Source organism: Pseudophryne corroboree, chromosome 8 (assembly GCF_028390025.1).
Source record: "Pseudophryne corroboree isolate aPseCor3 chromosome 8, aPseCor3.hap2, whole genome shotgun sequence".
In the NCBI taxonomy this organism is placed as follows: domain Eukaryota; kingdom Metazoa; phylum Chordata; class Amphibia; order Anura; family Myobatrachidae; genus Pseudophryne; species Pseudophryne corroboree.
The window spans coordinates 435,827,131-435,850,232 of NC_086451.1; the positions used below are offsets into that span (position 1 = coordinate 435,827,131).

The following is a 23,102-nucleotide window of genomic DNA, read 5'->3' on the forward strand; positions in this document are numbered from 1 at the left end:
CTCAGATGGGAGTGTCTGATTATCGCCTTCATCCCTGTGCTTACTTTTCCCGTAAATTTTCGCCTGCCGAGATGAATTATGACGTGGGTAACCGGGAATTGTTGGCTATTAAGGATGCACTCGAGGAGTGGAGACACTGGCTTGAGGGGGCTAAGTTTGTGGTCTCAATTCTCACTGACCATAAGAATCTGGCATATTTAGAGTCAGCGAAGCGTCTCAATGCCAGGCAGGCACGATGGGCTTTGTTTTTTGCTCGCTTTAATTTTTTGATAACATATCGCCCTGGGTCAAAAAACATCAAGGCTGATGCGCTCTCGCGGAGTTTTGCTCCAATCCAGGAGACCACCGAGGAGCCGTTGCCCATTGTTTCCCCATCATGTATTAAAGTGGGCATTACCCAGGACCTCTTATCATTAGTCCTTAGAGCACAGGAGCAGGCTCCTCCAGACCTTCCGGTAGGTCTTTTGTTTGTGCCTCCTAGGTTAAGACAGCGAGTGTTCCTGGAATTCCATGCCAAGAAGTCGGCAGGTCACCCGGGTATTGCCAGAACTCGGGAGTTGCTATCTAGGGCGGTGTGGTGGCCCTCGGTGGCTAAGGATGTGGATCAGTGGGTTCGGGCATGTGACATCTGTGCCCGAAATAAGACTCCTAGAGGGGTTCCTGTTGGCCCATTACATCCACTCTCTATCCCATCTAAGCCATGGACCCACATTTCAATGGATTTTGTGGTGGACTTGCCCAAATCCTCGGGGATGACAGCCATCTGGGTTGTCGTTGACAGGTTTTCGAAGATGGCGCACTTCGTTCCACTGGTTGGGCTGCCATCAGCCAGACGCCTGTCTGAATTATTTATGCTGCATGTTGTGCGTCTCCACGGGTTGCCACTTGATGTGGTCTCTGACCGCGGATCCCAGTTTGTGGCCAAATTCTGGAGGGCATTTTGTTCCGATCTCCAGATTTCTGTCAGCTTGTCGTCAGGCTACCATCCGCAGTCTAATGGGCAGACTGAAAGGGTGAACCAGTCCTTGGAGCAGTTCCTCAGGTGTTATGTCTCCAAGTGTCAGACTGACTGGGTTGCTCATCTGTCCATGGCGGAGTTTGCCTATAACAACGCGGCTCATTCTGCTACAGGGATCTCTCCCTTCCTTTGTGTGTATGGGCATCATCCTAAGGCCAATTCTTTTGACCCCCTGGACTCCACGCCTGGTGGTTCCTCTGTGGTTTCGGTCCTTAGAGGTATTTGGCGGAAAGTGAAGAAAGCCCTTGTGTCTGTGTCATTAGTGACCAAAAGGGTTTTTGATAAGCGGAAAAGACCCTGCAGCTTCAAATTAGGAGACTTCGTCTGGTTGTCTACCAAGAATTTGAAGTTGAGACAGCCATCTCATAAGTTAGGGCCCCGGTTCATCGGCCCTTATAAGATCACCAGGGTTATCAATCCGGTGGCATTTCAGTTAGATCTGCCCCGTTCTTTGGGTATCAATAAAACATTTCATTGTTCCCTTTTAAAACGGGCGATTAGTAATCCTTCTTCCAGTGGAAGACCTTCCCCTCTTCTGATACGTGGCCAGAGGGAGTTTGTTGTTGAAAGGATTCTTGACTCCAAGGTGGTTCGGGGTCGGCTGTCATTTTTGGTGCACTGGAAGGGGTATGGCCCGGAGGAGCGGTCGTGGGTGCGCAGTTGTGATCTTCATGCCCCCAGACTGATATGCTCTTTCTTCTCGCAGTTCCCCGATAAACCCGGTGGTAGGGGTTCTTTGACCCCTCGTCAGAGGGGGGGTACTGTTAGGGTCTCCTGCCCTGTGCTGCCACGTCGTCATGGCAACCGGGAGACAAGTGCTAGTGGAGTAACCTGAGCGCAGCTGATACTCCGGTTCGGGTCTTTTGCTGTGCAGTGGTTATAGGCTCTGTGCACGGCAGGGGATCCGGTGCTGGTTTTTGTGCTCACAGTCTGTGAGGTCTGAGTGGGGCGTGGACAGCACCTGCTTTATAAGGCCTCTTTTCAGGGTAAGCAGATGCTGCTGAATCTCTGTTGGTTAGTCAGTTCATGAAAGTTAGCCAGTACTGTGTAGCTTTGTATTTGTTTGTTGCTTACTGCAAATAGGCCTGGGGATTTGGTATTACACTCTGCCAATCCAGACCTAGCAGTAAGACTGGAGTCAGTCGTTTAGCTTGCTGGGGTTCTGTTATTACTCTGTGAACTTAGCAAGTTTGCGGCTGTATTCTAACACTTGCCTGTCTAATCCTGTCTCACTGTGCTAGGTGTCAGGGGTCAGTTTAGTGGCAGTAAGCTTAAACCTGTGCACTGCAAGTGAGAATCAGGATTGTGGAGGCTCTCCTTGTGTCTATCATTCCATCTCTGACCAAGGAGTTTACTGCCACACCCGTTGGTAACCCTTTAGGGTTTTGCTGTTGCCCTTAGCAACAGCATTTCGGGTTCTCTACGTATTAAAACACAACATCTTGCTTTTTACATCTGAGCAGTTCTAATACAAGGGAGATACCCAGTTCCTTAGCCTCTGGGCTTCTCTGTTCACTGTGTGTGTATTTTGTTACCCTATCGCCTTCTGTGTACGTTATGTCATATTCCCCAGTTTGTCTGTGAGTCCATTTGTTTTGCATAACAGTTCAAACACCAGTACATTCCTGCAGACACTGGAGTGCATAACAGTTCTGACACTAGTACTTTCCTGCAGGCACTGGTGTGCATAACACTCACACATACTCCACCATAAAAAAAACTTTGTAATACATAATGTGTTACCTTATAGCTTTGTTCCAACAAACATAGTAATGTTTTTGTATGTATTTTGCAATGTTACCTCAAGCACACATGAGATTTTCAGAAAATAAAACAAACTTTTTACAAACAAACCAACATGCTTTTTTGTTGCAGCATCTTATACCCAATGTCATACTGTATGACTCAAGTGGACATACATATCTTTACTGGATGTGGACAATGCCATTTAGTTTGGATTCCATTTCAGCTTTTACTTACTGCGTTAAGTATTTTTGTTTTGGAAGTGTTTTGACTTAATGCGGTTATGACTGATTATGATTATGTTCTGACATTTTTCACTTTTTTTTCAGTTTGATACTCACAATCAAGATGAGGGGAGTGTGGATGACGTCTTGGAGGTGTGTCCAAAATTTGGAGTGGGGGGACAGAACATACGGACGATAATCTTCGTGGCGGGGTAACCTGCTGTGTTTGTGCCGGGACAGACGACCTTGCTTTCTTTTCGGCCACAGGTTTCTTGTGGTGATGTCTTACAGAAGAGCCACTTCTGCTGCGCCATACTTCTTTTGATGGACCTTTTAATGAAAGTGCAATTTTGTTATGGCCATTCCTTTACAAGCATACCCTATACTACAATGGACACTTTACCTGCTTCAGCAGCGTCATCATAATCAGATGTGTTAGGATTTACTGGCCGACGAGTAGTACTGCTTTTTTCAGACACTGTATAAAATGAGATATATTCATAAATCATGCTATTGTGTATACATCCACCCATTATGCTTATAAACAGTTTTACATTTAGAAATGCTTGGTTTTTAATTCAAACAAACATAAGGACCAGAAATTTAAAAATGTATCACAAAAAACAACCAAAACACATATGCACTATGGCAACATCAAGACAGCCAAACATGTACAGGACACTGACATAGGCCACAAGTTCAAGGAAAGGTTTTTATATGTTTTAAAAAACACACAACTTCATTTTGTATTGTTTCAAAAAATATTACAGATGCAATATCTAATTTGGTCTGTGATGTGCCACTCCAAAGACACATTACCAGTATATGACCAAAAAAAAACAAAAACTAATTTTTGGGAGTTAAAAAATGCAGTATGGTGTCACGGTACAACTACAAGCCAAAAAAACAAACATTACAAAAAAAAAAAAAAAACCAATAACATTCTCTAAAGATGACATTACACATGTAAGTGGTTTAAAAACCACTTTCCAGTACTCCAGCCTCTAACATGACAACGAATTTTGTTACAAAAAAAAAAACATGGAACACATATATAAAACATAGTCATAATCTAAAAAAAAAAAAACGCCCAAAAGGAAAACATTATTGCAGGACAAATCAGAGACACACCAAGTCCAAACTACACATGCAAAATATCTGTCTAAAAAACACATGACATACAATAAAGTAAGATGTTACATTGGCTTTTAGCTAACACATGACCCAAAACAATGAATTTGCAGACACACACTTGAAGATGGGAGTAATATGCAACATCACATGACACAGATTACAAAATAAAACATTTTAACACAAAAAACAAAACAAAACACATGCTCACCATTCTTCCTTGGCCTATCTGAATCCCGGACATGGGTTGCAGAGACAACTTCAGGAGGTATTACACTCCGCATGGGCTCCTCATACTCCAGATAACTTGCAATATAGGGCTGGCCACCACCGGTTTGCCGAGCCGACTTGGCCTCCTTGGCCATTTTGGACTTGACACGTCGCTTTATGTCATAGTACCGTTTGCGGCATGTGTCCTCCGTCCGCTTGACCACCCCCTCACTATTGACAGCAGCAACTACTTTCGACCACAGCACCGTCTTCCTCCGTGTTGGCACCTTGGCGGACTCAGGGCCAAATAGCTGCCTCTGATACTTCATCAGCTCACGCACCAATGCCACATTTTCAGCAAAACTAAACTTAACATTCCGCCCAGTCTTAGTAGTGGTGCGTGGCTGCGGAGCACTCTGACTGTCACGGTCACTTGAGGCTGCTGCAGCAACCTCACCCACCTCCTCCACCTCACTAACCTCACTAACACTCACCTCATCCACTTGACCGACCTCCTCCCCCTCACTCACACCCTCCACCTCTGAGTCACACATAATTGTGTGTCTAAACAGTTAACACAGGATAAAAAAAAGACAAACAACACACTCCTCCACTACCACTACACAACTCACACACACACACACACACACACACACACACACACACACACACACACACACTGACAAGGGACTATAAAGAAAAATAACTTGGACTAAAAATGAGACAAAACCACAAAATACAAGACAACAAGAATGACAAGACGACTTTCAAACACAATACCACACTCAGAAATCGCTACCAACTCTCCTCACCAAACCACAAATTCACCTACCTCCACAGCACAACCTCCCTCCTCCTCACCACTAACTAAACCCACTAGGTGCGGACGGTTTGGGGCGTATTTATATGGTTGCGCGCAGACACTCCTACCATCTGAAACACAACCAATCACGAACGGGGGTGAAAATCGAAACTGAAAGTGAAAATGCGGCAGCGGGAAAAATAAACCCTGCCGTGTTTAACTTAGGGAAAAAAACAGCAAATCCAACAAAAACACAAAAACACGTACGCAAACGACAATGACGGCCGTAAATGTGCCAAAAAAACCCGACTGGCATCGACATCGGAAAACACGAAAACCATAAAGTCGACTGCTTCGTAACTTTGCGTATATGGATTCAAAAAGTTGCATGAAAATGCACCCGATACAAAACGAGTTTAAACACTACACAAACCGACTCAAACACGAATATTAGTAAATATTGCCCCTGGATGGAGATCGTGTCTGCTGAGGAAGTCTGCTTCCCAGTTGTCCACTCCCGGAATGAAGACAGCTGACAGAGCGCTTACATGATTTTCCAACCAGCGAAGGATCCTTGTGGCTTCCGCCATTGCGACTCTGCTTTTTGTCCCGCCTTTGGCGGTTCACATGAGCCACTGCTGTGACATTGTCTGATTGAATCAGAACCGGTAGGTTTCGAAGAAAACTCTCCGCTTGTCGAAGGCCCTGAGTTCCAACACATTGATGTGTAGACAGGACTCCTGGTCTGACCAAAGACCCTGAAAATGTTTTCCCTGTGTGACCGCTCCCCATCCTCGGAGGCTCGCGTCCGTGGTAACCAGGATCCAATCCTGAATTCCGAACCTGCGACCCTCCAGGAGGTGAGCACTTTGCAACCACCACAGGAGGGACACTCTGGTCCCTGGGGACAGAGTTATTTTCCGATGTAAGTGCAGATGGGACCCGGACCACTTGTCCAGAAGGTCCCATTGAAAAGTCCTTGCATGGAACCTGCCGAAGGGAATGGCCTCGTAGGCCGCCACCATTTTCCCCAGAACTCGAGTGCATTGGTGAACTGACACCCTTTTCGGTTTTAGCAGGTCTCTGACCATGTTCTGTATGTCTTGGGCTTTCTCAATTGGGAGGAAGACCTTCATTTGTTCCGTATCCAGTATCATAACTAGGAACGGTAGTCGAGTTGTTGGAATCAACTGTGACCTCGGTATATTTAGAATCCAACCGTGTTGCTGGAGCACTCTCAACGAGAGCGCCACACTGTTCAGCAATTTCTCCCTTGATCTCGCTTTTACCAGGAGATCGTCCAAGTATGGGATAATTGTGACTCCATGCTTGCGCAGGACCACCATCATTTCCGCCATTATCTTGGTGAAAATCCTCGGGGCCGTGGAGAGTCCAAACGGCAACGTCTGAAATTGGTAACGACTAACCTGTACAGCGAATCTCAGGTATTCCTGATGGGGGCATATATGGGGACATGAAGGTACGCATCCTTTATGTCCAGAGACACCATAATCTCCCCCTCCTCCATGTTGGCTATTATCGCTCTGAGAGATTCCATTTTGAATTTGAATCTTCTTATGTACAGGTTTAGGGATTTCAGATTCAAAATAGGTCTGACCGAACCGTCCGGTTTCAGGACCACAAATAGGGTTGAATAGTAACCTCTTCCCTGCTGGTGCAGGGGAACCTTGATTATCACTTGCTGTATACACAGCGTTTGAATTGCAGCTAACACTACATCCCTTTCCGATGTGGAAGCTGGTAGGGCCGATTTGAAAAATCGGAGCGGGGGCACCTCCTCGAATTCCAATTTGTAACCCTGGGAAACTATTTCCAACACCCAGGGATTCAGGTCCGAACTGACCCAGGCCTGACTGAAAAGTCGAAGACGTGCCCCCACCGGTGCGGACTCCCTCAGGGGAGCCCCAGCGCCATGCTGTGGGTTTTGGAGCAGCCGGGGAGGACTTTGGTTCCTGGGCACCTGCCGAAGCAGGTGCTCTCTTGCCTCTGCCCTTACCTCTGGCGAGGAAAGAGGATCCCCGACCTCTTTTGGACTTGTGCGACCGAAAGGACTGCATCTGATAGGGTGTTACTTTCTTTTGCTGTTGGGGAATATATGGTAACAAATTTGATTTACCTGCTGTGGCTGTGGAAACCAGGTCCGTCAGCCCATCCCCAAATAATACATCACCCTTGTAGGGTAGTACTTCCATATGTTTCTTGGAATCCGCATCATCCGTCCATTGGCGAGTCCATAAGGATCTTCTCGCTGAGACAGACATGGCATTTGCCCTAGAAGCTAGCAATCCAATGTCCCTTTGAGCATCCCTCATAAATAAGACTGTGTCTTTAATATGGGCTAGAGTTAGGAATATAGTATCCTTATCCATATTATCAAATTGATCTGTCAGCTCATCTGTCCAAGCTGCAATTGCGCTACACACCCATGCCGACGCAATTGTCGGTCTTAGCACAGCACCCGTATGAGAATAAATACACTTTAAGGTAGTTTCTTGCCTGCGATCTGCAGGGTCCTTAAGGGCTGCTGTGTCAGGAGACGGTAGCGCCACCTTCTTGGACAAGCACGTCAGGGCTTTGTCCACAGTGGGGGGTGATTCCCAAATCTCCCTGTCCTGCTTAGGGAAAGGGTATGCCGTATAAATTCTTTTGGGGATCTGCGGTCTCTTATCCGGAGTCTCCCAAGCTTTTCCAAAGAATTCATTTAATCATGAGATGTGGGAAAGTTAATAATCTGTTTCTTTTCCTTAAACATGTGTACCTTTGTGTCGGGGACAGAGGGTTCATCCACAATATGCAACACATCCCTTATTGCCACAATCATACACTGAATGGTTTTAGTCACCCTAGGGTGCCATTTTTATTTCGTCATAGTCGACGCTGGAATCAGAATCCGTGTCGGTAGTAGTGTCTTGTGTTAAGGGACGCTTTTGAGACCCCGACGGGCCCTGTGAGTCGGTCCAATCTGAGGATTGACCCCCTGATGTCCCCCCTAAATCAGCCTTATCAAGCTTTTTATGTAAAGATGCCACACTTGCATTCAACATATGCCACATGTCCATCCAATCTGGAGTCGGCACAACCGACGGGGACACACCACTCATTTGCTCCACCTCCTCCTTGGAAAAGCCTTCCGCTTCAGACATGTCGACACCACGTACCGACACCCCACACACACAGGGATTAACCTATAAGGGGACAAAACCCCAACCAGGCCCTTAGGAGAGAGAGAGAGTATGCCAGCACACACCCAGCGCTTAATAACACTGGAAAAATATGACCAGATAGCGCTTTTAATAAGAATTTACTTACCGATAATTCTATTTCTCGGAGTCCGTAGTGGATGCTGGGGTTCCTGAAAGGACCATGGGGAATAGCGGCTCCGCAGGAGACAGGGCACAAAAAAGTAAAGCTTTACTAGGTCAGGTGGTGTGCACTGGCTCCTCCCCCCATGACCCTCCTCCAGACTCCAGTTAGGTACTGTGCCCGGACGAGCATACACAATAAGGGAGGCATTTTGAATCCCGGGTAAGACTCATACCAGCCACACCAATCACACCGTACAACTTGTGATCTAAACCCAGTTAACAGTATGACAACAGAAAGGGCCTCTTAAAGATGGCTCCTTAACAATAACCCGAATTAGTTAACAATAACTATGTACAAGTATTGCAGATAATCCGCACTTGGGATGGGCGCCCAGCATCCACTACGGACTCCGAGAAATAGAATTATCGGTAAGTAAATTCTTATTTTCTCTATCGTCCTAAGTGGATGCTGGGGTTCCTGAAAGGACCATGGGGATTATACCAAAGCTCCCAAACGGGCGGGAGAGTGCGGATGACTCTGCAGCACCGAATGAGAGAACTCCAGGTCCTCCTTTGCCAGGGTATCAAATTTGTAAAATTTTACAAACGTGTTCTCCCCCGACCACGTAGCTGCTCGGCAGAGTTGTAATGCCGAGACCCCTCGGGCAGCCGCCCAAGATGAGCCCACCTTCCTTGTGGAGTGGGCTTTTACAGTTTTAGGCTGTGGCAGGCCTGCCACAGAATGTGCAAGTTGAATTGTGTTACAAATCCAACGAGCAATCGACTGCTTAGAAGCAGGTGCGCCCAACTTGTTGGGTGCATACAATATAAACAGCGAGTCAGATTTTCTGACTCCAGCCGTCCTTGCAATGTATATTTTTAAGGCTCTGACAACGTCCAACAACTTGGAGTCCTCCAAGTCGCTAGTGGCCGCAGGCACCACAATAGGTTGGTTCAGATGAAATGCTGATACCACTTTAGGGAGAAAATGCGGACGAGTCCGCAGTTCTGCCCTATCCGAATGGAAGATTAGATAAGGACTTTTATAAGATAAAGCCGCCAATTCAGATACTCTCCTGGCAGAGGCCAGGGCTAGTAACATAGTCACTTTCAATGTGAGATATTTCAAATCCACCTTTTTCAATGGTTCAAACCAATGGGATTTGAGGAAATCTAAAACTACATTTAGATCCCACGGTGCCACCGGAGGCACCACAGGAGGCTGTATATGCAGTACTCCCTTGACAAAAGTCTGGACCTCAGGGACAGAGGCCAATTCTTTTTGGAAGAATATTGACAGGGCCGAAATTTGAACCTTAATGGATCCCAATTTGAGACCCATAGATAATCCTGATTGCAGGAAATGTAGGAAACGACCCAGTTGGAATTCCTCCGTCGGAACCCTCCGATCCTCGCACCACGCTACATATTTTCGCCAAATGCGGTGATAATGTTTCACGGTGACTTCCTTCCGTGCCTTAATCAAGGTAGGAATGACTTCTTCTGGAATGCCTTTCCCTTTTAGGATCTGGCGTTCAACCGCCATGCCGTCAAACGCAGCCGCGGTAAGTCTTGAAAAAGACAGGGACCCTGCTGTAGCAGGTCCCTTCTCAGAGGTAGAGGCCACGGTTCGTCCGTGAGCATCTCTTGAAGTTCCGGATACCAAGTCCTTCTCGGCCAATCCGGAACCACTAGTATTGTTCTTACTCTTCTTTGCCGTATGATCTTCAATACCTTTGGTATGAGCGGCAGAGGAGGAAACACATACACTGACTGGTACACCCAAGGAGTTACCAGTGCGTCCACAGCTATTGCCTGTGGATCTCTTGACCTGGCGCAATATTTGTCCAGTTTCTTGTTGAGGCGAGACGCCATCATGTCTACAATTGGTCTTTCCCAACGGTCTATTAACATGTTGAAGACTTCTGGATGTAGACCCCACTCTCCCGGATGAAGATCGTGTCTGCTGAGGAAGTCTGCTTCCCAGTTGTCCACGCCCGGGATGAACACTGCTGACAGTGCTATCACGTGATTCTCCGCCCAGCGAAGAATCTTGGCAGCTTCTGCCATTGCACTCCTGCTTCTTGTGCCGCCCTGCCTGTTTACATGGGCGACCGCCGTGATGTTGTCCGACTGAATCAACACCGGCTTTCCTTGCAGGAGAAGTTCCGCCTGGCTTAGAGCATTGTAGATTGCTCTTAGTTCCAGAATGTTTATGTGAAGAGACTTTTCCAGACTCGTCCATACTCCCTGGAAGTTTCTTCCTTGTGTGACTGCTCCCCAGCCTCTCAGGCTGGCGTCCGTGGTCACCAGGATCCAATCCTGAATGCCGAATCTGCGGCCTTCTAATAGGTGAGCCTTCTGCAACCACCACAGAAGTGACACCCTTGTCTTTGGTGACAGGGTTATTCGCAGGTGCATCTGCAGATGCGACCCTGACCATTTGTCCAACAGATCCCTTTGGAATATTCTTGCATGGAATCTGCCGAATGGAATTGCTTCGTAAGAAGCCACCATTTTTCCCAGGACTCTTGTGCATTGATGTACTGACACTTTTCCTGGTTTTAGGAGGTTCCTGACCAGATCGGATAACTCCTTGGCTTTTTCCTCTGGAAGGAAAACCTTTTTCTGAACCGTGTCCAGAATCATTCCTAGGAACAGCAGACGAGTTGTCGGGATTAAATGGGATTTTGGAATATTCAGAATCCACCCGTGTTGTCTTAGCACCTCTTGAGATAGTGCTAAAGCTGTCTCCAGCTGTTCTCTGGACCTTGCCCTTATTAGGAGATCGTCCAAGTATGGGATAACTAATACGCCTTTTCTTCGAAGAAGAATCATCATCTCGGCCATTACCTTGGTAAAGACCCGAGGCGCCGTGGACAATCCGAACGGCAGCGTCTGAAACTGATAGTGACAGTTTTGAACAATGAACCTGAGGTACCCCTGGTGTGCGGGGTAAATCGGAACGTGTAGATACGCATCCTTGATGTCCAAGGATACCATAAAGTCCCCTTCTTCCAGGTTCGCTATCACTGCTCTGAGTGACTCCATCTTGAACTTGAACTTTTTTATGTAGAGGTTCAAGGACTTCAGATTTAGAATAGGCCTTACCGAGCCATCCGGCTTCGGTACCACAAATAGAGTGGAATAATACCCCTTTCCTTGTTGTAATAGGGGTACTTTGACTATCACCTGCTGAGCGTACAGCTTGTGAATGGCTTCCAACACCCTCTCCCTTTCGGAAGAGACGGTTGGTAAGGCAGACTTCAGGAAACGATGAGGAGGATCCGTCTCTAATTCCAACCTGTACCCCTGAGATATTATCTGCAGGATCCAGGGGTCTACCTGCGAGTGAGCCCACTGCGCGCTGTAATTTTTGAGACGGCCCCCCACTGTCCCCGAGTCCGCTTGAGAGGCCCCAGCGTCATGCTGAGGTTTTTGCAGGAGCCGGGGAGGGCTTCTGTTCCTGGGAAGGAGCTGCCTGTTGGTGTCTCTTCCCTCTTCCTCTGCCTCGTGGCAGGTACGACAAGCCCTTTGCTCTCTTATTTTTGTAGGAGCGAAAAGGCTGCGGTTGAAAGGTCGGTGCCTTTCTCTGTTGGGGAGTGACTTGAGGTAAAAAAGTGGATTTCCCGGCAGTAGCCGTGGCCACCAAGTCTGATAGACCAACTCCAAATAACTCCTCCCCTTTATACGGCAAAACCTCCATGTGACGTTTTGAATCCGCATCGCCTGTCCACTGTCGTGTCCATAAGGCTCTTCTGGCTGAAATGGACATAGCACTCACCCGAGATGCCAGTGTGCAAATATCCCTCTGTGCATCACGCATATAGATAAATGCATCCTTTATTTGTTCTAACGACAGTAAAACATTGTCCCTATCTAGGGTATCAATATTTTCAATCAGGGATTCTGACCAAACTACTCCAGCACTGCACATCCAGGCAGTTGCTATAGCTGGTCGTAGTATAACACCTGCATGTGTGTATATATTCTTTTGAATAACTTCCATCTTTCTATCTGATGGATCCTTAAGTGCGGCCGTCTCAGGAGAGGGTAACGCCACTTGTTTGGATAAGCGTGTGAGCGCCTTGTCCACCTTAGGGGGTGTTTCCCAGCGCGCCCTAACCTCTGGCGGGAAAGGGTATAATGCCAATAACTTTTTTGAAATTATCAACTTTTTATCAGGAGCAACCCACGCTTCATCACACACGTCATTTAATTCTTCTGATTCAGGAAAAACTGTTTGTAGTTTTTTCACACCATACATAATACCCTGTTTTACGGTATCTGTAGTATCAGCTAAATGTAACGTCTCCTTCATTGCCAAAATCATATAACGTGTGGCCCTACTGGAAAATACGTTTGAATTTCTACCGTCGTCACTGGAATCAGTGCCCGTGTCTGGGTCTGTGTCGACCGACTGAGGCAAAGGGCGTTTTACAGCCCCTGACGGTGTTTGAGGCGCCTGGACAGGCATTAATTGATTGTCCGGCCGCCTCATGTCCTCAACTGACTGTTTAAGGGAAGATAAACCATCACGTAATTCCACAAATAAAGGCATCCATTCTGGTGTCGACCCCCTGGGGGGTGACATCTGCATATTTGGCAATTGCTCCGCCTCCACACCAATATCGTCCTCATACATGTCGACACCACGTACCGACACACACCGCAAACTCACAGGGAATGCTCTAATGAAGACAGGACCCACTAGCCCTTTTGGGGAGACAGAGGGAGAGTCTGCCAGCACACACCACAAAGCGCTATATATACAAGGGATATCCTTATATTAAGTGCTCCCTTATAGCTGCTTTAATATATATATATATAGCCATTAATGTGCCCCCCCTCTCTGTTTTACCCTGTTTCTGTAGTGCAGTGCAGGGGAGAGACCTGGGAGCCGTTCTGACCAGCGGAGCTGTGACAGAAAATGGCGCCGTGTGCTGAGGAGATAGGCCCCGCCCCTTTTTCGGCGGGTTCTTCTCCCGCTATTTTTCCAGTCAGGCAGGGGTTAAATATCTCCATATAGCCCCTATGGGCTATATGTGAGGTATTTTTAGCCTTGTATAAGGTTTATATTTGCCTCTCAGAGCGCCCCCCCCCAGCGCTCTGCACCCTCAGTGACTGCCCAGTGAAGTGTGCTGAGAGGAAAATGGCGCACAGCTGCAGTGCTGTGCGCTACCTTATGAAGACTGAGGAGTCTTCAGCCGCCGGTTTCCGGACCTCTTCACGCTTCAGCATCTGCAAGGGGGTCGGCGGCGCGGCTCCGGGACCGGACTCCACGGCTGGGCCTGTGTTCGATCCCTCTGGAGCTAATGGTGTCCAGTAGCCAAGCAGCAAATCCACTCTGCATGCAGGTGAGTTTACTACTTTCCCCCTAAGTCCCACGTTGCAGTGATCCTGTTGCCAGCAGGACTCACTGTAAAGAAAAAAACCTAAACTAAACTTTCTCTAAGCAGCTCTTTAGGAGAGCCACCTAGATTGCACCCTTCTCGTTCGGGCACAAAATCTAACTGGAGTCTGGAGGAGGGTCATGGGGGGAGGAGCCAGTGCACACCACCTGACCTAGTAAAGCTTTACTTTTTTGTGCCCTGTCTCCTGCGGAGCCGCTATTCCCCATGGTCCTTTCAGGAACCCCAGCATCCACTTAGGACGATAGAGAAATATATATATATAAAATGACCAGATTCCCACTCACTGCGTTCAAAATGCCCCCCTCCTCTTTTTTCCAGCCTGTGAAGTTCAGCAGGGGAGAGACCAGGAAGCCAGCGTTTTCCTCATGCAGCTTCTGTGGAGAAAATGGTGCTGGTTAGTGCTGAGGATCAAGCCCCGCCCACCCGACGGCGGGCTTCGGTCCCGGTGATTTTTTTATAGAAAATGGCGGGGGATCGTAGAATTACTGCCCAGCAGCCTAATCTACCTTGTCAATGCCCAAATGTGAGGATTATTGCTGCCCAGGGCGCCCCCCCCCCCTGCGCCCTGCACCCTTCAGTGCTGCTCTGTGTGTGTGAACGGGAGCAATGCCTCATGAAGATCTGATGTCTTCTGCCGCCTATGATGTCTACTGCCTTCTCATACTCACCCGGCTTCTATCTTCGGCATCTGTGAGGACGGTGGCGCGGTTCCGGGACGAACCCCAGGTGAGACCTGTGTTCCGACTCCCTCTGGAGCTAATGGTGTCCAGTAGCCTTAGAAACAGAGCCCAACTTGACAAGCCAGCTCTGCTTCTCTCTCCTCGGTCCCACGATGCAGGGAGCCTGTTGCCAACAGTACTCCCTGAAAATAAAAAACCTAACAAAATTATTTTCCCACAGAAAACTCTGGAGAGCTCTCTGCAGTGCACCCATTCTCCTCTGGGCACAAGATCTAACTGAGGTCTGGAGGAGGGGCATAGAGGGAGTAGCCAGTGCACACCCATAGTCAAAGTTCTTTTTAGGTTCCCTATCTCCTGCGGAGCCCGTCTATACCCCATGGTCCTTACAGAGTCCCCAGCATCCTCTAGGACGTAAGAGAAATTGGTGTGGCCAATTAAAATGGGACGTGATACACAAACATATACCCCCAATAGTGCAGTGCCAGATCCACAATTGCCCCCACAGTGCCAGGTATACAAATGCCCCACAGTGCCAGGTATACAAATGCCCCCACAGTGCCAGATCCACAAATGCCCCCAGAGCCAGATCCACAAATGCCCCCACAGTGCCAGGTAAACAATTGCCCCCACAGTGCCAGGTATACAAATGCCCCCACAGTGCCAGCCAATTGCCCCCACAGTGCCAGGTATACAAATGCCCCCACAGTGCCAGCCAATTGCCCCCACAGTGCCAGGTATACAAATGCCCCCACAGTGCCAGCCAATTGCCCCCACAGTGCCAGTTATACAAATGCCCCCACAGTGCCAGGTAAACAATTGCCCCCACAGCAGTGCTGCAGCTGCTTACCGCTGCTGCTGCTCCTCCGGCTGGGATGTGAGTGTGACTGAGGGCTGCAGTGTCATGAGCTGAGAGCGCGCCAGCGCGGCTATGTCTGGCGGCAGTGGCGGATCCAGGGAGGGGGGGGCACTCGGGCCCGTGCCCCCCCTGTCGTTTGTGGCCTCCGTCTCCCGTCCGCCTCCCGTCCCTCCGTCGTCGTTCCCCCGGCGCCGCACAGGGAAATGACAGGCGCCCGCTGAGATTGTGTTACCAGCGGGCGCCCGTCTCCCTGCACGGCGGTAGCCGGAGGCCGGAGCTCAGTACTGAGCTCCGGCTTCCGACGCTGTCACTGTGCGGCGTGCGCTATGGGAGAGACGTCAGTCATGACGTCTCTCTCATAGTGCTGAGGAGAGGACGCCAAGAGAGGAGGAGGACTGTAGAGATCTGGAAGCGGGAACGGGGCTTGGTAAGTATGTTGTGTTTTGTCTTCTTCAGTGCAGCGGGGGCATCTACTGGGGCAAACTACAGGGGGGACATTCCTACTGGGGGCATCAACAAGGGGCATTACTACTGGGGGGGGGGGCATTACTACTGGGGTCATTATTACTGGGGGAGCATCTACTGGGGGCATTACTAGTGGGGGCATCAACAAGGGACATTACTACTGGGTGGGGGGGGCATTACTACTGGGGTCATTATTACTGGGGGAGCATCTACTGGGGGCATTACTACTGGGGGCATCAACAAGGGACATTACTACTGGGTGGGGGGGCATTATTACTGGGGGAGCATCTACTGGGGGCATTACTACTGGGGGGCATCAACAAGGGGCATTACTACTGGGGGCATCAACAAGGGACATTACTACTGTGGGGGTGGGGGCATTACTACTGGGGTAGCATCTACTGGGGGCATTACTACTGGGGAGTCATCTATTGGGGGCAACCTCCTAGGGGGCATTACTACTGGGAGCAAACTACTGGAGGACATTATTACTGGGGGCAAACTACTGGGGGACATTATTACTGGGGGCATCTATTGGGGGCCAACTACTGGGGGCCAACTACAAAGGGGCTAACTACTGGGGGCATACTACAGGAGGGCATTACTACTGGCGGCTTAACTACAGGGGCATTACTACTGGCGGCTTAACTACAGGGGCATTACTACTTGGGGGCTAAACTACAGGGGGGCATAACTACAGGGGCCAAACTACTGGGGGATAACTACAGGGGCCAAACTACTGGGGGCAGTACTACTGGGGGCTAAACTACAAGGGGGGCATAACTACAGGGGCTAAACTACAATGGGGCAAACTACAGGGGGGCATTACTACTAGTGGCTAAACTACAAGCAGGCAAACTACTGGGGGCATTACCACTGGGAGGCTAAACTAAAGGGGGGGGGGGTAAACTACTGGGGTCATAACTGCAGGGGCATTACCACTGGGGGCATAGCTACTAGAGCGCCAAATGACTGGGGGCATTACTACAGGCAACATTACTACTGGGGGCAATACGAGCATTGCATAAGGGGCACCACTACTATGGGGTCTATATAAGGGGCACAACCAGTACAGTGGACATTGCATAATGAGCGCTACAACTGTGGGCATTGTATAAGAAGCGCCACCTCACATGCACTGAAGCCGCACGCAAATGTACTTGCCCCTTCCATGGTGCCCCCCCTATCATTTTCTTCTGGATCCGCCCCTGTCTGGCGGCGTGTAGCGGACTTCAAACCAGACGCCGGTTCGAAGTCTACTATACGCCGCCACACATAGCGGCGCTGGCGCGCTCTTCTCCCCTGACAGCTGAGACTCGCTGCCGCCGGACTGAGCGGCAGCGTGTCTCAGTGAGCGCTGGACCGGCCCACGTGGCCATCGGCCCTTCTGGCATTTGCCAGAAGTGCCAGATGGCCAGTCCGGCCCTGCCTCCGGGCACATGTTCTAGACTGAGTCTGGTGGGAGGGGCATAGAGGGAGGAGTCAGCCCACACTCTCAAACTCTTAAAGTGCCAATGGCTCCTGGTGGACCCTTCGATACCCCATGGTACTAATGTGGACCCCAGCATCCTCTAGGATGCAAGAAAAAATTGTGTTGTCCATCGAATATCAATCTAGCAACCGGTAATGGGCTGTCAATGGTATTTCAGCATTGTTTACAAGCCACCGATGATAGAATATCGATGACTGGGCTCAACGAAGATCACGGCTGTGTTTTGCACAGTCGCCTGTGCATGTGAAAAAACAAGCAATCGATTACTCCTGCCGATTGTTTGTGACCCATGTTTTGAATGCATCAGCAATCGATGGTGGAGCAGTCGATGGTCAACATGAGATCAAGACCTAGAATAACACACCATCGACATCATAATGCACCAATACTACTAGCATACAGGCATCTCAAGATCCTCGTGCAGCATCGATATCGTGCAGCAACAGACTATGCGGGGCAGACGATTAGCCATCAATGACCCCATCTAACATGCAGCAAAGCCCGTGAATGTTCTGTACAGGCCGCCGGCTCTGACCGTCTGACGGAATGTTCGCGATGTTTCTCCACAGAGAGCTGTCATCCGACCGACAATCAGTCAAAGAGCGGGTGGGGGCGTGGCTCGTGACTCGCTTTCCTAGTCTACAACGTTCCAGAAATGTTGCACACCACGCCCACCGCCCGCGATGATTGGTTAGATGATTCTGACTGATAGGTGTGCCCGTGGAGAAGCATCGGGAAACTTCCCCAAGAGCTCTGACATCACTGACAGCGGCCTCCGCTGATTGGACTAAAGTTCTAACACGCTGGAATCCTCGCGAATGTTCAGCACTAATGCTGCTCGGTGATTGGCTGTTTAGCTGGGAACACTCGGGAAAGTTCGGGACAGTTGCTGAGCGACGCCGGGAGCATAGTGAGGACCGCGCTGTGATTGGCTGTGAGTGACGTGACGTGCCAGCGCCTGTCATGTATATATGTTGGCTGTGAGCTCCGGTAAGGCAGTTACAGCTGAGATCTCACATACTGAGCGCAGCACAGCGGCTACATACCAGGCATCCAGCACCTGCCTGACCTACAGCTACTACAGCCCAGCTCCTCACCACTGAGCAGCAGATCACCGGCTACAACACCTGCCTGACCTACAGCCCAGCTCCTCACCACTGAGCAGCAGATCACCGGCAACAGCACCTGCCTGAGCCAGCAGAGGAAAAATCCAGCCAGGCTACTGCACCACAAGACTCCCCTGACAAGCACACACTTCCTGGACTCATATAATGGCACCTAAAGGGGCAGCTATTGGTATTGACCTGGGCACAACCTACTCCTGTGTGGGCATTTTCCAGCATGGCAAGGTGGAGATCATTGCTAATGACCAGGGAAACCGCACCACCCCCAGCTACGTGGCCTTCACTGACACCGAGAGACTGATCGGGGATGCCGCCAAGAACCAGGTGGCGCTCAACCCCCAGAACACAGTGTTTGATGCCAAGCGGCTGATTGGAAGGAAGTTCAGTGATGCTGTAGTGCAGTCTGACATGAAGCACTGGCCCTTCCAGGTGGTGAGTGATGGGGGGAAGCCCAAGTTGAAAGTGGAATATAAAGGAGAGGAGAAGACTTTCTTCCCCGAGGAGATCTCCTCTATGGTGTTGGTGAAGATGAAGGAGACCGCTGAGGCGTACCTGGGCCATCCAGTTACCAGTGCCGTCATCACCGTGCCAGCCTACTTCAATGACTCTCAGCGACAGGCCACCAAGGATGCTGGTGTAATTGCTGGACTCAATGTACTGAGAATCATCAATGAGCCCACGGCAGCAGCCATTGCATATGGCCTGGACAAGGGAGCCCGTGGGGAAAGTAACATCCTCATCTTTGACCTGGGAGGGGGCACCTTCGATGTCTCCATCCTCACCATCGATGATGGAATTTTTGAAGTAAAAGCTACTGCAGGTGACACTCATCTGGGCGGTGAGGACTTTGATAACCGTATGGTCAACCATTTTATGGAGGAATTCAAACGCAAGCATAAAAAGGACATCAGCCAAAATAAAAGGGCCCTGAGGAGGTTGAGGACAGCTTGTGAGAGAGCTAAACGTACCCTGTCCTCTAGCACCCAGGCAAGCATTGAGATTGACTCCCTTTATGAGGGCATTGACTTCTACACTTCCATCACCAGAGCCCGCTTTGAGGAACTTTGCTCTGACCTCTTCCGTGGTACACTGGAGCCTGTTGAGAAGGCGATGAGAGACGCCAAGCTAGACAAATCGCAAATACACGAGATTGTCCTAGTGGGTGGTTCCACGCGTATCCCCAAAGTGCAAAAGCTGCTACAGGACTTCTTTAATGGTCGAGAGCTGAACAAGAGCATCAATCCAGATGAAGCTGTGGCCTATGGTGCCGCTGTCCAGGCTGCTATCCTAATGGGAGACAAGTCAGAGAATGTGCAGGACCTGCTCCTGTTAGATGTGGCTCCTCTCTCCCTGGGCTTGGAGACAGCTGGAGGGGTCATGACTGTCCTCATCAAACGTAACACAACCATCCCTACCAAGCAGACTCAGATTTTCACCACCTACTCTGACAACCAGCCGGGTGTCCTCATTCAGGTGTATGAGGGGGAGAGAGCCATGACCAAAGACAACAACTTACTGGGTAAATTTGAGCTGAGCGGAATCCCCCCTGCTCCCAGAGGTGTGCCCCAGATAGAGGTGACCTTTGACATAGATGCTAATGGCATACTCAATGTGTCAGCTGTGGACAAGAGCTCTGGCAAACAGAATAAGATTACAATTACTAATGACAAAGGTCGGCTGAGCAAAGAGGACATTGAGAAGATGCTACAGGAGGCAGAGAGATACAAAGCTGACGATGATGTACAGAGAGAGAAGATTGCTGCCAAAAACTCACTGGAGTCTTATGCCTTCAACATAAAGAGCATGGTGGAAGATGAAGCCATGAAAGGGAAGATCAGTGAGGAGGAGAAGAGGATCATATCCGAGAAGTGTAAGGAGACCATGTCCTGGCTGGAAAACAACCAACTTGCTGAGAAAGAGGAGTATGCCCATCAGCAGAAGGAGCTGGAGAAGGTGTGCCAGCCCATTATAACCAAGCTGTACCAGGGAGGAATGCCCAGTGGTGAAATGCCCGGCTCCAGCTGTGGGGCACAGGCCAGACAAGGTAACAGCTCAGGACCCACCATTGAGGAGGTAGATTAATACCTCTGATTTACAGTGAAGGTTCAGCTCTGATGGACACGGACTTGCTGCAAAGCTGTTTGCCTGTGCTGGATATTTTCTGACTGATTCCATCACACATTGGGGGTAATTCCAAGTTGATCGCAGCAGGAGTTTTTTTTAGCAGTTGGGCAAAACCATGTGCACTGCAGGGGTGGCAGATATAACATGTGCAGAGAGAGATAGATTTGGGTGGGATGTGTTCAAACTGATATCTAAAATGCAGTGTAAAAATAAAGCAGCCAGTATTTACCCTGCACAGAAACAAAATAACCCACCCAAATCTAACTCTCTCTGCAAATGTTATATCTGCCCCCCCCCCCCCCCCCCCCTGCAATGCACATGGTTTTGCCCAACTGCTAAAACATTTCCTGCTGCGATCAACTTGGAATTACCCCCATAGACTGCAAAGCTAATGCTTGATAATTAGGTTTATCACTAGAAGTGTTTGCAAGGAAACATTAGAAATGATATTTATTCTGTAGTTTCCTACCTCATTGTGATTGTTACAGTCTACAAATGTTTTGAAAAGAGTAAATCCTGAAATGTTTTAAACTGTTTTTTTTCTACTTTAATAAAAATATTGTTTCTTTAAACTGGTGTATTGTTGATTATTAGAAATTATGATTAACATTCTTATACACGTTAAGTGCAGTTTAGAGTCCTAAAGTATTCATATGCCATAAACCATGTGGACACTGAGAGTAGTATAAATTAGGCGTCTATGTCATTCATGGTAAATATTAATATACTTATTGGCTCACTAATTAACCCAGGTCTTCCCCAGTGATAGTGTGCAATAACTCTTCTATCAAACAGCCACTAGATGGCGTCTCCAAATAACAAATCTCAAGATATTTTGTGTAAAATAGTATTATTATTATTACTACTCTTTAATTTATATGGCGCCACAAGAGATCCGCAGCGCCGATTGCACAGTACATAATCAAAAGAGCAAACAAGAAAACAACACTTACAGTTCAAGACAATATAGGACAGGTATAGAAAACCCGGGGTTAGGTGCCATCAAAGGGAGTATGGAGTATAAGACAGTGTAAGTAAGAGAAGGAAAGGCACATGAGGAAAGAAGTCCCGGCTCTTGTGAGCTTACAATCTGTAATGTGTCTATGGCAAAATAGTGATAAAATACAAGTACAAATATCTTCTCATTGGTTATACTGTAATGTGCACCTACACAATGAGGTGATGCAGGTACAAGTACACATATTTCATACAATCCTATGTACTATGCTATATATAACATATTAGGTCACAGACTATTACATACAGGTCCTATAAATATGAAATAACTGGGTCTGTGCTGTGTACATGCTGTGCCCCGGGGCAGTGTATGATATATGCAGTCGCTGCATTACATGGGATTAGGAATGGCTGGCAATCCATGTTACTGTCCCAGTGAGTGCACTTTACACCACGGCCCTCATTCCGAGTTGTTAGCTCGCTAGCTGCTTTTAGCAGCATTGCACACGCTAGGCCGCCGCCCTCTGGGAGTGTATCTTATCTTAGCAGAATAGCGAACGAAAGATTAGCAGAATTGCTAATAAATAATTCTTTGCAGTTTCTGAGTAGCTCCGGACCTACTCACAGATTGCGATCACCTCAGTCCGTTTAGTTCCTGGTTTGACGTCACAAACACGCCCTGCGTTCGGCCAGCCACTCCCCCGTTTCTCCAGACACTCCCGCGTTTTTCCCTGACATGCCTGCGTTTTTTAGCACACTCCCGGAAAACGCTCAGTTACCACCCAGAAACGCCCCTTTCCTGTCAATCACTCACGATCAGCAGAGCGACTGAAAAGCGCCGCAGGATCCACAGCAAAACTGCTAAGTTTTTAGTTAAATAACTAAGCGCATGCGCCCTGCGTGCCTTGCGCATGCGCAATTAGCAACAAATCGCAGCATAGCGAAAATCGGCAACGAGCGAACAACTCGGAATGACCCCCTATGTCCCTCCGAAGCTGCGCTTATTTACTAGCAGTGTGTCTGGGTGTAATATTTACATTGAAAACCACGGCAGACAATCCGCTTTCTGCTGACATTGTCATACTCGCAGTATACAGTCAGGTGGATGAGTCCTAAAATATCCATTATAACACATCAGATGCCTGGTTCCACCTGGGGAGATGTGGTCAGGATCCCGGTGGTCACCATGCCGATGCTGGGATCTCGATCAAAACGCTGGCAGACAGAATTCCGACACACAGGGACTATTCCCACTCGTGGGTGTCCATGACACCCATAGAGTGGGATTAGAACCTGTGGCAAGGGGCTTTGTTATGCTCGCAAACAACCCCCCCACCCCTCCGGCATTCATGGATACAGTCAGCCCCCCCTTCACATCTCACCTTCCATCACCAGGGTCCCAGGCTCAGCCTGTATCCTCCTTCAGGTCCTCACAGCCTTCAGTTTCCTTTATTAGCAGAGAGTGATGCCGTCTGTCCTCCCGCTGTGCATCACCCAACCAGGGGGCAGATGTATTAAGTAGCTCAACCTGTAATA

At 48.8% G+C, this 23,102-nt stretch overlaps 2 protein-coding genes across 2 annotated transcripts in view; one reads left to right on the forward strand and one right to left on the reverse strand.

Moving 5' to 3' along the window:
- Positions 1–5,983, reverse strand: part of LOC134949462 (neural proliferation differentiation and control protein 1-like) — a 173,985-nt gene extending 168,002 nt beyond the window's left edge. The window contains exons 1-3 of the mRNA XM_063938039.1: positions 4,328–5,983; positions 3,389–3,463; positions 3,103–3,315 (exon numbers count right to left, since the gene is read on the reverse strand). Coding sequence (XP_063794109.1) covers positions 3,103–3,315; positions 3,389–3,463; positions 4,328–4,880 — 841 coding nt within the window. The 5' untranslated portion in view covers positions 4,881–5,983. The remainder of the gene's footprint in view (positions 1–3,102; positions 3,316–3,388; positions 3,464–4,327) is intronic.
- Positions 5,984–18,144: 12,161 nt separating this feature from the next.
- LOC134949461 (heat shock 70 kDa protein-like) lies at positions 18,145–20,899 on the forward strand. The gene has a single exon (XM_063938038.1). It carries the CDS (start codon positions 18,633–18,635, stop codon positions 20,565–20,567), a length of 1,935 nt encoding a protein of 644 aa, XP_063794108.1. The 5' UTR covers positions 18,145–18,632; the 3' UTR covers positions 20,568–20,899.
- Positions 20,900–23,102: the final 2,203 nt, after the last annotated feature.